A 15,942-nucleotide genomic window follows, 5' to 3' on the forward strand; every position below is an offset into this window, starting at 1 on the left:
AAACTGAATGAAGTTAAGTTGAACAATTGGAACTTTATGTCCTCTAGACTGCTCTGTCCATGTAGCTGGGTTGCTTCCAGGCTAACTCTTCAGTGTCCCACCAATAACTGATTACTCCAGGGAATACGGGCCTCTGACTCCACTGCCACTGATCACGATACACCTCTGTGCATGCTGACTTCTGTAAATCCCATTCTTCAGTGCTTAACTCTCCCCATGCATAGAGCCTGGTCACCTAACTCAAGGCTGTGAATTCCACTGGCATCAGGACACCTAATAGGCCCTGCCACACTGATGTCACAATGATTAAGTCCCCCTTGTGAATTCTTCCCTATCGTTTTCCAGCTCGCTATGACACGTCTTACAAGCAAACACCTGGCTCTCTTATTTCCCATTATTCTGTGCTCCATCTTGGCATAAAGATATCTTATCTTGCCCTTTGCTTTAAATAACCTTTCTGTGAAGCCTGTCAGGAGCTGCTTCAGTGACTTCTACTTAAAAAACAAATGAAGAAGAAACTAAGAGACTAGAAGGCTGGTGCTGAAATCCTGTAAAAGCTATGTCTATACAATAAAAAGAGAGGAAAAGTAATTTTTATCATGGCTCTTAGCAGCAATCTCATCCCTAGTGACCATTTAATTCCAAACCTGTGTTATCTTTTTATAAACTCTCGACTGTTTAATGCCTTTTTTAATTGGACATTCAGTTTTAATCTTCAGATACTTACAAACAATTAATAGCTGAAAGATGGAATTAGCATCCTAATTGTCTGAATAATTAACTGCTGGAGGGTTGATTTGAACTGTTAAATTTCATCGGTTTAAAACTGCAGAATCCAACTGAACAGGTAAAACCATTGGATCAGATTCTCATTTCCACTGAATCCACTTTATACCACGCTGCCAGGGAAGAGGGCCTAGAATGAGTCTCAGTGTAACTATACCCACTGTAAGATCTTTCACACTGCCAGCATGGGGTAAATAGGCTTCTGTGTCAATAAGAATCTGGTTTATTTAAACCCTGTGTATGCATTTGAACTCACTGTCTACATTTTTTATTTTTATACTTTTTTAAAAATAAAAACACAGCAGCACTTAAAATACCAATTTTATACCAACATTTTTATATCTGACATGTGACCAAGGGATTCAGTATAATCAAATATGTTTCATAGGACAGGGGACTGTGTAGTGAAGATTACATGGCACGTTGCTCTGATTTAAGATAATATCCTAAATGCTCTCGCACCTTATCATAAAACAGTATGTTAATATGATATGGCTTGCTTCCTTTCTTTTTTTAAAATTTGTTTAATCTCAAGGAGGAACAGCACTCCTGTATGTCTCAAGCACTGCGCCCTGTCTTAGGAGATGTGGATTAAATTGCTGGCTCTGCACAGACCTCCTACGTGACCTTGAGCAAAACAGTGATGACCAGATTTTTAAAAGTTTTTTCAGGTGTTGCAGTATTCATCCTCACAACGTCTACCTGATTTAGGTCTCTAATTTTTCAAATGGATTCATTACTCTGGCTCCATTTTCCCTGCCTGTTTTTGCTGTCCACATACATATACACATATGGTAGAAATGAAGGTGCAAGCTGACCCCCTAACTCAACATCCCCCTTGTAAGAAAAGCAGACCAGGTACTGTTTCTAAGATTGCTGTTATTAAAAAGGATATGCTTCCAGTGCTTAATGGCCAACATACTGTGAAACGGTTCATATTACAGACATAGCCACTGAATTGGCACTAAGTGTACCTTTGTTTTCAGTCTCAGTAGAGAGAGGCCAAGTACTCAATGGGTATACAGAATATATTCCCTCAACTCAGGATGGTCCTTGAAGAGCAAAGTTGAGCAATACTGACAAATGAATGAGTGTATCCACTTCACAGCTATTCTAAAATATTTCCACTTAATTTAGAATTAGAATAGATTATGCATTTCTTTTAATTAAAGAACTTATTAAACATCCTCAAACAAACCAAACAGACACATTTTTAGATACTGGTTTAGTTGTCAAACTGAAATCCTTATTTTATTTACTTAGTAGAAATGTACCAGACAGACTACAAACAGAGAAGAACAAAGCTTCAGAAAGTGCATTTACAAAGGTTTGCTTTTCAGGGTTGATATTATAAGCAATTACTGTGACATTTAATAAATGACATTTCTAAGAACTGCTAAAGCTAACTTAACAGGAAAATGAAACAGTCTTGTTTTGTTTTTAAAAAGCCATTTGCATTGTAGCACATTTTATGCAAAGTGTTTTGCCAACTCATATTTAAAACATTTACATGCATGAAATAGGCATCCTTTGTATACATCATGCTTACTATTACAGTGTTCTCTAGTTAACACAAACTCTGATTAAATGAGTTGCAATAAAAAGGGAAATTTATTTCCATATCCCAATTCAGTCAGTATATACTGTAACTGAATGGACTCATTCTATAGTATTAATAGATTAAGTAAGGATTAATATAATGCAGTTTTTCTAGTAGTAAACCATTAGTCTACACCTTTGTTTTTCTTGTAATGAAGAAGAGCAAGATATGGTGTAAACACATTTTGTACAACTTTCTCTTGATAAGTAACTTAGTTCTTTTCACACATACACACACCCTCTGTAATTTCCAATTCAATTAATCTGATAAAACAGATTTTACCTATGAAACCTTATGCCACAATAAATCTGTTAGTTTCTAAGGTGTGACAACGCTTCTTGGGTTGTGGGCTTTTGTTTGTTTTTAGTTTCTTTGGGTTTGGTTTTGTTTTTTTCAAGAACCCAGGTATCCCTCTGAAACTCAATATCCAGTTAGGATAGCAGGCAATAATTATTGCTACTTCGAGCAATTTGGATTTATCTTTCAGTCCTGCTACCAGTGCTGAAGATGTGTTTATATACAAACCATATTTTAGTGCACTAAAAAAAAAAAATGTGTTCCAGAATATTAATTAGAAATTTGGCGGCCTTTGCTGATCTAAAAGTTTAACTATATTAAGGACAAAGTTATGTGTCCTTCCTACAGCATGGATTCATCAGCTTTGCTTTAGTACTTAAACCATCTTCACCAGCATAGCAAATTTTACTATCACTTGCCTTACTCTGTTCTTCAGCTACCTTGGAGCCATCAATATGGACTGCAACATATACAAGCAAAGCTCTCAAAAATGGCCTATTAAGCCATTTTAAGACAATGTGCTTCTATAATGTTGGCCACATTGTAATAGGTGGCAAAACTCCAATTGACTTGAAGGTGGTCAGGATTTCACCAAGAATCTCTACTATGTATTTGTGGCTAAGTAGCACTGATGTATACTGTCAAATATACTAACTTATGGAGGTTGGGACCCTATAGCCTAGCCCATGGCTAGACTTGAAACGGCCTGCAAGACTCGGGATTCAACCTCCACCAGAGGCACAAACCAGCACTGGCACTCCAGCCACGTGGATGCTGCCATGGCTGACGGTACCAGTGCTGACCAGCTCAAGTGCTGCTGCTGGGGTAGGGGTGAGCCTTGAGCCTCATGGGCCACATTCAGCCCTGGCAGGGAGAGGAAGCAGCTCCATACAGTTCAGCGCACTGAAGGGAAGTACTCCCTGCAGGCACCATCCCAACACTCCCATTGGCTGGGAATCTTGGCTAATGGGAGCAGTGGGGGTAAGTGCCCACAGGGAACACTTCCCTGCAGAACTGCACCTGTGCTCCATGGCAGATGTGCCAGGTAGGCATCCCCATTTCCTGCCCTTACAGCCCAGACCCCATGGCTCTAGCCCACTCCTGCACAGATCCTGCACCCCACCCCCACTCTGTTCCTGCGTCCTCTCTCCTGCCCAGTCTCTACACCCCCACCCCAGACTGCTCCTGCCCCCTGCTTCCCACCCAAATCCCACACCCTCGCTCCAGTCCCCTTCCCAGCAGATCCCTCTTTCACAATGAACCTCTAATTTTTGGCCCACCCACAGACCTAGGAGGGGTCCTCACAAAATCCACTAGCCGTGGTCCCCAAGAAGAGTTATTAGAGCTCTGTGGGTAAGCCATGAGTCTTGGTGTCTCCTCCCCATGGGGCTGGAACTTGAGGGGACTATAGCAGCTAAAGTCTATTTTACCATATATATTCAGAAGGAGCTCATTTGCTCAAGTACTTCAGAAATTAAGACAGCTCCAAGTGCTCTAAACTCCCCTTGATTTAATTGTCAAAAGAATATTTAAATGCCACAAGCAATGTAGAGTGAATATTTTTATTAAAGGTCAGTTTATTTTCCTGTCTAATGAGAGGAGATCTCTCCGCCTCTTTCCTTTTTGTGCTTTTAGTTTTTGTAAGTGCTCTGCTTATTTGCACCACTGCGTTTTTTTTCTTTTTCCTGCTGCATGGCACAATTTCAGTTTGTACCCTCCTTTACAAAAAAGTGGTGACACTTTTCATCCTTTCCTGATAAACCAGCCCCATTAGATGAGCATTTTCATATCAAACAATTGTGTTTGTATGATAGATCTATTTACATGAACTGTGGGGAATCCTGCAAGAAAAATAATCTTTTCTATCTGCTTCTTGCTATAACGTAGAAATGAAATATAACACCCACAAATTGCATAAGATAATTATCACCAGTTCCACACATTTCAAGTTACCAGAAACCCACCATTTTCTAAAACAAAGAAACTACATTGGAGACTAAGGTTGACAGCAGATCTTCAGCTAATATTAATCCCTGCCCTTTAGCAGAAAAAATGCTCATATCCTTAATATACAAAATAAGAAGCTCAGAGGTCTTAAGTCTGCAGCCACAATTCCAAAAAGGAAGTCACTTACTCCCCCATGCCACAATCTTGACATATATAGAAGAGACTGATTATGCCTACCTACCTCATTAGTCTATATAAAATGTTTCAAGATCTTCAAATGTTAAGTACTAGACAAGTACAAATATTTGCTGTGATTAGTAGTTAAAATTTATCTCCTAATGCAGATCAGAATGCATAAAAATAATACATAAAAACAATGAGTTCTAAATTAACTGTTACCATTCAAGAGTCACAGTTCTCTCCCTGATCTTCAAGGATTATACACAAATACAATCTATATCCGATTGTTATGTTGCAAGCTAGTTCTAAAGCTTTCAATGCTTCATTGTCAGCACACTGTAGATGTGCTCAAAATATGCCTGCTGTATATTTATGGTAGAAATGATGTTTTGTATGGAAAAATTAAGATTGTACATGTGTAGCTACCTTGACTACAATTAGCAGAAAGAATAGATTTCTGCTAATTTTAAATGTCTGATGCTTTCAGAACTGTTACCTTTAAAAAAAAGACCTTGCCTTTCTCAGGCTAAGACTGGTGCACAGAAAAAAAAAGGTACAATCAAAACAGACCCATCATTTTGCTGTTAGTAACAGTCAGCCCTTGGATATTTATGTACAGTGGAGTAAAAAAAGTTTTGTTATTACCATGCTTTGGAGTATGATAATGTCTATTAGAGCTCTGAGGCTATGTCTACACTACAGAGGTTTTTTTCAGAAAAAACTTGGAGCGTCCACACCTCAAGTGCATTTTTGTGACCCCCCCCAAAAAATGAATGAACAGAGGGTTTTTTCTGATGTAGGTATTCCTCATTCTACGAGGAAGAACGCCTTTTTGCGAAAGAGCTCTTTCGCAAAAAGTTGTGTGTGGACATGGAAGAGGGAGGTTTTGCGCAAAAAGAGAAAAGAGGAAAACGTACAGGTGCCCTGGTAGCCATTCTGTGCATAGCAATCAGAGCTTACTTTCGAGAGAGCATCCATGCAGTCTTGATGCTCTCTTGCGTAAAAGCGCATAGCTTTTTCGATGCACTTTTGCAGTGTGGATGCTTTCTTGTGCAATAAGTTTTTGCGGAAGATCTTTTCTGATAAAGCTTCTTGCACAAGAAGCCTGCAATCTAGACATAGCCTAAGTGTATGTCAACCCTACAATTAGACACCCCTGGCTGGCAAGTGCAAGCTGACTGCCCAAGCTCTGGAACTTTCCCATCTCTCAGGATTCTGGAGCTTAGACTCTATCCTCACAATTAGACAGCCCCTTAGTTGAAGCCCTGTGGGCTCAACTCAGTGGGCATAAGCCGGTCACAGGTGTTTAATTTCAGTGTAAACAGATCCAAAAGGGAATTATACCAAACATATTTTATTATTATTTCTGCTAGTCAAGAAAAACTCAGGTCCGACACACATCACTTGCAGAAAGCTCCAGTTTATTTTGCCCCATTTCAGTGCACATTGATCTTTGTTCTCAGTCAAAGAGTCAGTGATTAAATCTCCAGTCTCACATCAGGATCTACTAGCAAAGACACTGCAGCCACGCAGAGTCCCTGCTACCAGATTCAAAAGGAGAACTAGGAGTCTGAAATGGTACAAGAATGCACTTCATCCTGGTTCACCCCATTACTCTGCTATAGTCACTGACTAACAGGAGTGTTAACTGCAGTGGTATTGCTAATCAGTCAAGAAGAGTTCTTACCCATGTGTGGACACCAAAGCCATCTTGCCAGCGGTGATAGAATCTTTTATATATATATATATATATATATATATATATATATATATATATATATATATATATATAGCGCATATGCGTACAATATGTTGCAAGAGAAAGACAGGGAGCAGAGCACTGGTGCAGGTAAACCAACCACACTTTTTGATTCAGGACCAGGCTATACAGTAACCTTCTTCAGGCTCTAACAACATGTGCAATACTCAAGCAATTTGCAAAGCTTGATCACTGGTATTTCAGAGGATAGCAACTCGATGATATACTTGGAATACATAAACTATTAGGTTTACAGTGAATTAATTAGCCAAGATTAATTTTTAAAATTCCTTATTTCTGGTGAAAGGTAAAAGGAACTTCTAAACTCCAAGTAAAATATTGCTTCAAAATATTTTTTCATAGCATTCAAAATATAAACAAAAGAAAGAACTTTTTTATAATAAACACAAAATAATGAGAGAAAAATATAATGCCATTAAAAAGAACAATGTTTACCTTTGTATTGCATCTGAAGACTAGGAATGTCATCATGTACACATGTGGAAACACTGGGTAAATTGAAGGCCCAACTTGAAAATGCAAGATAAATTCACATTATTTACCTTTTATATATTCCCTATATTACATATCATAATTTTAAGTATCAACTACTATACAGTATAAATGATAATTTTTCAGTGTTTATTATTTAAGAAGAATTTTTTTTAAGTAATCCTCTTTCAAGGGAACTGGGTGGCTTTGGGACTTACTAATGTGATAGAGTTTTTAATTTCTAGATTAGCTGTTCTGTTCCCAATCTGTTGTGCCCTAAAGTTATTACTACCCAACAGCTGCTTGGTGTCAATGTGAAATAAGTAGATGGATTCAGTCCAAGCTCTCTAGCTCCTTGTGGACTGGCTTTCCACATCATGAAAAATCAAACACAACTGACACCCTTTTGATAGTGCCAATAGAGAAGCCAAGGAGTGAATGAGCATAAGAGACACAGTTACTGTGTCAAACCAGGATATCACAGAGTTTATGCATATTGGCAGAGAAGAGGAGGATCTTGTAGTGTCCATATGAGACTGTAAGACTGGCTTTTCTGCAAGACTATCATAATCACTAAAAGAGAAAGTACTTAAAATAGAAAATGCCCCATATCATTCAATACTGATTGTTGAGTCATTCTCCTCTTTATGAGCCAAACTATGGCCTGGCTTGTGTGACTGCCCAAAGCTATAAAATGTACCCTTATTTCCTTGTGCTGGCTAGCTAAGCCTCAGGTAACACTGTGAGGAGAAGAACAACCTCCTACAACATCCCCTCCTAAACAAATGAGTGGGAATATCCTGACCTTGGGCTTCTCCATCCCTCTGTTCTCCTCCCCAACACTGCCAAACTACCTTCTGCTCTATTCCAGGTTGTTTTTTTTCCAGAAGAATCCCATTAATTTTAGATGTTATATGCAGTGTAGTTTATTACTAAGCCTTTTGTTGCATGGGACATGTTTCAGACATTAAAAAATGTACATTCTAGTCTGATTCAGTTTGGGGAGATATTCACTGCTCAGCTATTCACATGTTCTCTGAATTAATTAAAGCATGAACTTGATCACAGTAATCTATGATTTCAGTCTCAGTCCAGTAAGCAAACATTGCACCCATTTTATTTGTCTCATTTTAATCAACATTGCTATGCTACCATTTAGTTTTACAGATTGAGAACTATGTAAAAGCTACATGACCACACAGTGCATGTTTGTCACAGAATTCAGTTCCCAGCATTAATATAAAATGATTATGTGTGGCAAGAGCACCAGTACAAGAGTATCCTTGATTCAATCATGGATGTTGGCATGCAAATGCATGTACCAGGAATCCCCATAGCTAGTAACAGAAGAGGCTTTTTAAGCCCAGAGCAGCATTTTCATGCCTAATGTGTAACCAGAGACATGACCATCCAGCTATCAGCAACAAGCCAATAGAAAGTGCAAAAGGAGGGTACCAATACTACTGTATGTGTATATTTTGGCCTTAGGATATTTACACAAAAATTTAGATGGAACTATAGGATTCAGGACACAAATGGAGCCTGGCTCTTTGTTAATGCTGTTACACCCATATCAGTACTATTGAGAGCATTCGTAGATCTATTTGGTTAATTTTACAAATTTGTTTTCATATTAGTATCAAGATTCTCTTGTAAGTGCAGTTCTATATGTCTGATACATTTCATTGGTGTTAAAAGTACTCAGCCTCAGCCACATGCCTTATAACACCATGTATTGAAAACTATTATCACCCAGAAACAAACTGCCTGTGCATGTCTTATTGCCTAGATTTTAGATATAATTTGATTTCTTGAAAATGGTAAAGTCTTTCATTTTCCTTACAGCTCACTCAAAATGTTTTTGAACAGGGCCCATTTCTTTTTACATCCCTAAAGTAACTTTGCCTTGCACTTTAATGAGAGCATGATGTTTTGCATTCAACAGTGTTGTTTATGAATTTTTAAATAACTCTTTTGGGTAAAAGTTATACAAGATCATTTGGATGTTCAGACATTCTGTGAAGAGGTTAGAGAAAGTAACACAATATAAGATCAAACTTTATAATCAAGTTTTGACCAAAAGTGTCTTACAATAACTTAAAAAAATTCGCCAGGATTTTGGATTTGTTGAGGAGCCGTCAAGGAATGCCAGACGTATTTGAAAATCATGGAGTATCTATATTTAGGAAGCTAGAGAAACGGTGGCAAACTTTTCCCAAGGATTTTCTAGTTTAGGATGCTCATCCATGGTGCAAACCATAAGTATCACAATCAATCCCAAAATCTTTGTGTAGCTAATAGGAGTAATTTTCAGCCAGGCCTCTACTTGGCCTTTAATTGTGCACACATACATGGGCAGCAGGTATCCTAGGAAGGGGAAGGTACTGCCTTCCCAAACTGCCTCACCGGTCCCTGCCCATGCTCTGCTGGTGTCCCCCAGACCCACTGCCCAGTGCTGGGCCTAGTGGCTCTGATGCAGGGAGGGCCTTCCTGATCCAGGGTGAGAGTGGCGTAGCCTCAGCCTTGTGCTATTCCTACGGACCAGTGCTCCCATGCTTCAGCGTCAGGGCTGGCTGGGCTGTGACACCCATCAGCTCTCCAGGGCCAGGGGAGGATGGGTCCATGCTGCCCATTGGCTCTCCGGAGCTCAATGGCCAGGGCTGTGCCTCCTGCTGGCTCTCCTGAGCTCTGGACAGGAGGGAAGCATGTTCTCCGGTGGACAGGGCAGGGGGTGGCTTGTTTCTCCAACCCATGGGGTTACCCACTGCCCATGCACACACAGTTTGATGAATATGCATACTTCACAAGTTCTTGCACATGTCCTTTGAATAACCGAATAATCACACAGGTGCAAGTTAGCTTTTGCACATTTAAAAAAATAAAAGCTTTGAAGAGTTGGTAACAATCAATTTCTCTTCTATATTTACCTTCATTTTATAGTGTTCTCTTTGGGCGCATCTACACTGCACTGCTACTTTGAGATAGCAAGATATATTTCGAAATGATAATGCAAATGTCTACGCAGCCATTCCATTATTTCAAAATTATTTCAGCTTATTTTGAAATCTGTAAACCTCATTCTACAAGGAATAATGCTATTTAAAAATAGCTATTTCAAAATAAGGCCTGTGTAGATGCTCTACTGTGGCCATTTCAAAATAGCCCCTCACCAGGGCCATTCTAAGTTATTTCTCCCCAGTGCCTCTCGGGGCTCTAAACTGAGATAGCATGTCTACATTAGGGAAGCCTGCCTCAACGCATTCAGGAAAGTAGGAATAAGAGATCCTCCGGAAAAGGGCTTTATTCTGGAGGATCGCGCCAGTCTAGACGCTTTTTTCCGGCTTTTCCCCAAGCCGGAAAAAAAGCGTCGGACATGTTTATTTAAATCCTGCGGGGGATATTTAAATCACCCGCGGATTTCCCTATTCCAAAGTTGGAAATTAGCATGGCTATTTAGGAATAGGGGCCAGTCTAGATGTAGCCTTAGGGTAAATTAGAGCCAAATAACACAGAACACTGAGAGCCAGAACTGGTGGCTATAAAACTTTATGGGACCATGGGAAACTTGGTCACATCGATGATAAGAAATATCCAGCTAACTAAAATCATGCTGGATCATGGATGTTGCCATACCAGAGAGTGCCAAATTAGAGGGGTTCAACCTATAGATGCTTTCCAGATTTATACCATACTTAATGACTGTGCTGGTTAACCCAAGATTCTTAATGTTATATCCTGGAGCCCCTTCAGCAGTTCATCGGTACAGCCTTGAGCAGAAATGTTAAAATGGGAATAAATTTCTCCTTTTGCCTATTTTCTTAGGAGGAAGAGGGAAAGATCTCCTTTTTCTGATAATCTGTATCCCCCCTAGTCCCTGCCACCCTCATATTTGTACTTCATTCCTCTAACTGGTCCCAGCTGATGGATTGGATTGCTTGCTCTCACTAGCTCATGAGCCCCCATGCCCATAAGCCATTCAGCACCCATCTCTCAATTAAGTCCATTTTAAAGGAAACAGCAGGTTGTACCTCCCTTAACTGGGTCTCACTGGTCCGGCAATGTCCGTGGTCTGGATGTTCCTGGACCACAGAGCCCAGAACAAGGGAGGTTTGGCAGTGGGGCAGGAGTGCCGCAAGGGGCACTGGCGACTCAGCTGGGAGCCCAGACTGTGGGGGGCGGGGAGGGGGAAGGATGGACAGAGTTCTGGCCCAAGCAGAGCTCCCTGTCCACAGCAGCCAGGGAGCTCTAGCCTGGACCTCTAGCCCCAGCCAGAGAGTTTTGGCCCAGGCCACGGAGTTCCAGCTGCATTCTGGCTCCAATGGTCAGGGAACTCCAGCCCCAGTGGCAACCAAGGAGCCCTGGCCCAGGCTACAGAGGTCTGGCCCCATCCCTATGTCTCGGTCGCCGAGCTCTGGCCCCAGCTGTGGAATTGGGCACCTGTGGAGTTCCACCCCAGCTACAGAGCAGGCAGCTGCACAGCTCTGGCCATGATGCTCCAGCCCCGGCAGCAGCAGGACCGAGGAGACCACCAGGGGGCTGAGGCAGTAGCTTGGACAGGCTGGAGCCCTAGCCCAGTGACAGCACGGCCACGAGGAGAGGGGCCTTCCCTGCTCCGGCAAATCCCCTCGTTCAGAACCAGTGAGGTCCAACCTGTAGTACTTTACTGACCAGAGTCCTGGGTCAGCTCTAAGATCCTAGCATTCAATGAGACAAACAAAAATGAAGCTATGGAAAGCCTGCAGAATCATTAAAATCTATCTCTGACATTTTAAAGAGTCCACTGAGATATATGCTGTGAAGTTAATAAAAATGTTTCCTTACAGTTCTTGTTTCTGTGTATCAATGTAATGTTTTACTGTGTAAGTTCTGACCACTACTGAAGTTAAATCGAGTTTTGCCATTAATTTCAATGGGAGATAAAACAGGACCATAAAGTAGGCATTTTGTATAAACAGTCAGGCTCAAACCCCTCTTAAATGGAAGTCTGTAGCATATATCACTGAAGAGAGTTTATCCTACATGTGCAGTAAGATCTTAGTCTTGAATATAAACTAATGTCCTTGTGAGGTATCGATGATTCCATATATGTAGTCTACTATATATTTGAGAGTTTGTCTCTGTGTATCTCTATTTGTTCAAGAACTTCTCTTAAATGGTAAGAGCTAGGACCACCAAATTCAGTATACTGCTTTCTCATAGCATAACTTAAATCACAGCAAGGATTTCATCATTGTAGGAAAATGGGAAGTGCCTGGAATGGGGTTGCTTCTCATAAAGCCAGAAAAAAAAACTATAATCAGGCAAGTGAAAGGGGCTGGCTGGGGGCACCTCCCTACCACCACCACCATAGATTTTCATTTTATTTTCCAAAAGAACCCCCAAAATTAATTTAATTAAGGACCGGAGCTACTCCAGATAAATCTAGTGCTGTTTACAGGCAAAAAAGACTTGTTTTCCTAGATTTGTTAGAATTCCATTAATTCAGAAGCACTAATAAGACCCATTAGTTACTGAAGTTTAAGTAATTTACAATGAACATTCATTTTAAAAAAGTTATCCATAGGCAAGATCACTTTCATATATATCATTGCGAAGGGAAGGAGAATAAATGATGAAGTGTAGAAGTAGATATTCATAGTCTTTTAGCCAGTTACTATAAGTTTTACCTGGCAGATGCATAGTTTTCACTTGTCTTATGCTTCAAAGCTCTACTCATTGATTCGATCCCGGTCAATAGTTCACGTAGGCTAATTGTCTCTATTAAAACCAAAAAAGATAAATACTTAAAAAGAAACTAGCTATATATTTGTATATACACTTAACAAATGGGACACCTGATGCTTTCCCACTACAAAGGGTTTGTGAAACTACTATTAAATGCACACAATGCCAACACAAGCATTTTCTGATATCTTGCTCTAAATTCATTGTCACTCAAACATTAAACAAGTGAACCACACACAATGCATAGCTCTGTTTTATGTTTGTGAGCACACAGAAAACCAGAATAATTTTAACAGAATAAATTGTTACAGAAAAGGATCTTGCTATGCAATGAATGTTTTCAATGGTACAAAAGGTAGCAAAAACGCTTGGCAGATTTCAACAAGACGGGTAAATGGCAAAGACTCCTATTGTTTACCCCGCTTCTTTACCTCACCCACCCAAAAATAAAAAAATTCTGGGAGAGAAATACCTAACTCTGTGTCTATTTCTCAAAATTAATATAGACTCTGAGACTAAGGCAAGAAGAAATCAGCTAGTTTGTCCCTCTACACATCACAGAACCTCACTCCTGTAAAAGGCCCAAAATCTCTGGTTGAATTACTGAAATCTTCAAATGATGGTTTAAAGACATGGTTCTAAACACATGGTTTAAGTTGCAGAGAATCCACCATGTACTCAAGTTATACATTCCCCATATGCTGCAGAGGAAGATGAGAATCCTCATTGTATTTGCCAATCTGATCTGGGTGGAAGGATTCCTTCCTGACTCCAAATACATTGATCAGTTAGATCAGGAATGGGCAATAAGCAGTCTAGGTATGCACAGCTTCCCATGGCTCCCATTGTCTGGGAATGGCAAACCACAACTAAATAGGAGCTATGAGCAGCCATACCTGTGAACATTAAGGTAAACAAAGTGCTGGACACCCTACCTGGGGCTAATGCTGATGAACCACATCTGGGCCACCAGCCAAACACCTAGGAAAGAATTCTCCATAGCTGGGACTCTTCTATGTCTAGTGTCAAATCTCTAGCTATTGAAGATAGTTGCTACTAGTAGTCTCAGATAGGTCACATACCATTATAACCAGTCTCATCATATCATCTTCTGCATAAACTTTATGTTTTTAGTTATCCAGCATGTTCATTTGGAAACACATGATCTGTATGTACTTGAACATGCACACAATCATATTATAAAACATTAGGGGCCAAGGCAAAAAACTGTTAAGATAGCCTGGTTTTCATATCTTCAGCTGTCATTGATACTAATTCAGCATTGTGAGGGGGTTCACTCACCACCGCAGCACCCCCTGCCGTCTGTCCTAGAAATTAGCTTCTTTGGCTGGCGGGGTACCTTCCCTCAGGTGGTGTTTCCCCTCTTTCCTCCAGGCCGCGGCATCCTCTTCCATACACTGCCCAAGTCAGTCTCTGAGCCCCCCTTCCAGGGGTAGCTGTTTCTCCAGGGGGCCGTTCTTCAGGCCCTGCAGTCTGGGGGTTTGCTTGGCCAGAGCTCCCCTCGCCTCGCCCTGCCCTGCCCTAGCTCCAGGGAGCCTCCTATTCCCCCAGCAGCCAGGCTTTTACTGCTCTCCCTGGGAGCAACTGCCCATGCTCTTATATAGCTCCCAGCTGGGCCCTAATCCACTAATGGAGCCTCAGCTGGGGCTAAACTCCCAGGCCCTGCTCCAGGCTGGGGTTTGCCCTTTAAGGGCCAGTGCAGGGTGAACGCCCTGTCACAAGCACCCCTGAAAAATATTGTAAGTGCCTGGAAAGAGAGAGACACCCTTAGAAATAGGTTCCATAATTAAAAAAATACATAAAATGGAATCTTAAAAATGCAGTAGCTCTAACCCGCTAGCAGTAAAACACAGAAAAATGTAGCACACTTCATTGATCTTATCAACAACTTAAAAAACAACAAATAATCTGTACAGGATAAACTTAAAAAACAACAAACAGTCTGGTAGCACTTTAACGACTAACAAAACATGTAGACGGTATCATGAGCTTTCGTGGGCACAGCCCACTTCTTCAGATGACATATGCAGCAGCAGATGACACTGAAGAAGTGGGCTGTGCCCACGAAAGCTCATGATACCATCTACATGTTTTGTTAGTCGTTAAAGTGCTACCAGACTGTTTGTTGTTTTTTAAGTTTATCCTGTACAGACTAATACTCGGCTACCCCCTGAAGCTATTGATTTTCTGAGCTATGCTCCGCTGATTCTCATGAATGCAACCTGCACAGCATTTCAGATCAAGGCCCAAAAATATTCTGGCAGTACAACCAGGGAAATCAGTCTCCAAATGTGGCCAAAAAAAATATTTTTTTAATCCTAGCCAGATAAGCAATGCTCATGACAGTTGTGCAATAAGCAACAAATCGTTTGCCCGGCAAATAGTTTGAATAAGGCGATGGTGCAGCTTCCATAGTCCCTTCACACCGCCAGCCTTCTACTCCCCCTCACCACACATGCACAAAGTCAAAGAAAAGCTATGGACATATATAGCGACAGATATTTTGGGCTGCCGCTGCATATGCATTTCTTTTCTGAATGAATGAGTACAGGTCCCTCGTACAGTTTACCTTTCCTTCACGTGCCCATCAGAACCTCAACAATAGGAACCCTGGCGCACACAGACTATGTCTACACTCCAGAGTTTTTTTGGAAAAATGGACATTTTTCCGAGAAAACTTTAATTACATCCACACTGAGGTGTGTTTCCAACAGTGGTAATCCTCTTTCTAGGAAGAAGAAGCCTTTTTCCGAAAGAGCTCTTTTGGAAAAAGGCATGTGTGGATGGAGAAGAAGATTTTCTTTTGAAAGAAGAGGCCTCCAAGAAATAACACAGGTGGCCTGGTGGCCACACCAAGTGATACCTATGCCCCCTTCCCCTGGCCTCCCTGCCTTCCCTGGCCGCATTCCAGCCTCCCATCCTGCCCACACTCCTGTGGTTCCAGGACCCACCCAAGCCCAAGTCCGACAAGGTCCCCACATCCAAGGTGGCACATTCAGCCACCCCCCATGCCACTCCAAGCTCTCCTCCCGCTCCAGGTTATGAGCGCCCCTCCCCTGCTTTTTTAAATGAAAGATCAATACAGAGTTCATTTTGTTCAAAACCAAACAGGTGTCTTTACTGGGAGGTCAGGGAA

At 41.1% G+C, this 15,942-nt stretch overlaps 1 protein-coding gene across 10 annotated transcripts in view; it reads right to left on the bottom strand.

The window, feature by feature from the left end:
• The window catches only part of IQCM (IQ motif containing M), a 157,227-nt gene that overhangs the window by 114,634 nt on the left and 26,651 nt on the right, over positions 1-15,942 (bottom strand). For 9 of the 10 annotated variants that reach the window (XM_025185509.2, XM_025185499.2, XM_025185501.2 and 6 more), the window contains 2 exons: positions 12,728-12,818; positions 7,026-7,099 (listed from right to left, as the gene is read on the bottom strand). The exons of the other annotated variant lie outside the window; for it this stretch is intronic. In XM_025185509.2, the coding sequence (XP_025041294.1) occupies positions 7,026-7,099; positions 12,728-12,818 (165 nt within the window). The remainder of the gene's footprint in view (positions 1-7,025; positions 7,100-12,727; positions 12,819-15,942) is intronic. 10 annotated transcript variants of the gene reach the window in all.

The sequence above is a fragment of the Pelodiscus sinensis genome, chromosome 5 (genome assembly GCF_049634645.1).
Source record: "Pelodiscus sinensis isolate JC-2024 chromosome 5, ASM4963464v1, whole genome shotgun sequence".
In the NCBI taxonomy this organism is placed as follows: domain Eukaryota; kingdom Metazoa; phylum Chordata; order Testudines; family Trionychidae; genus Pelodiscus; species Pelodiscus sinensis.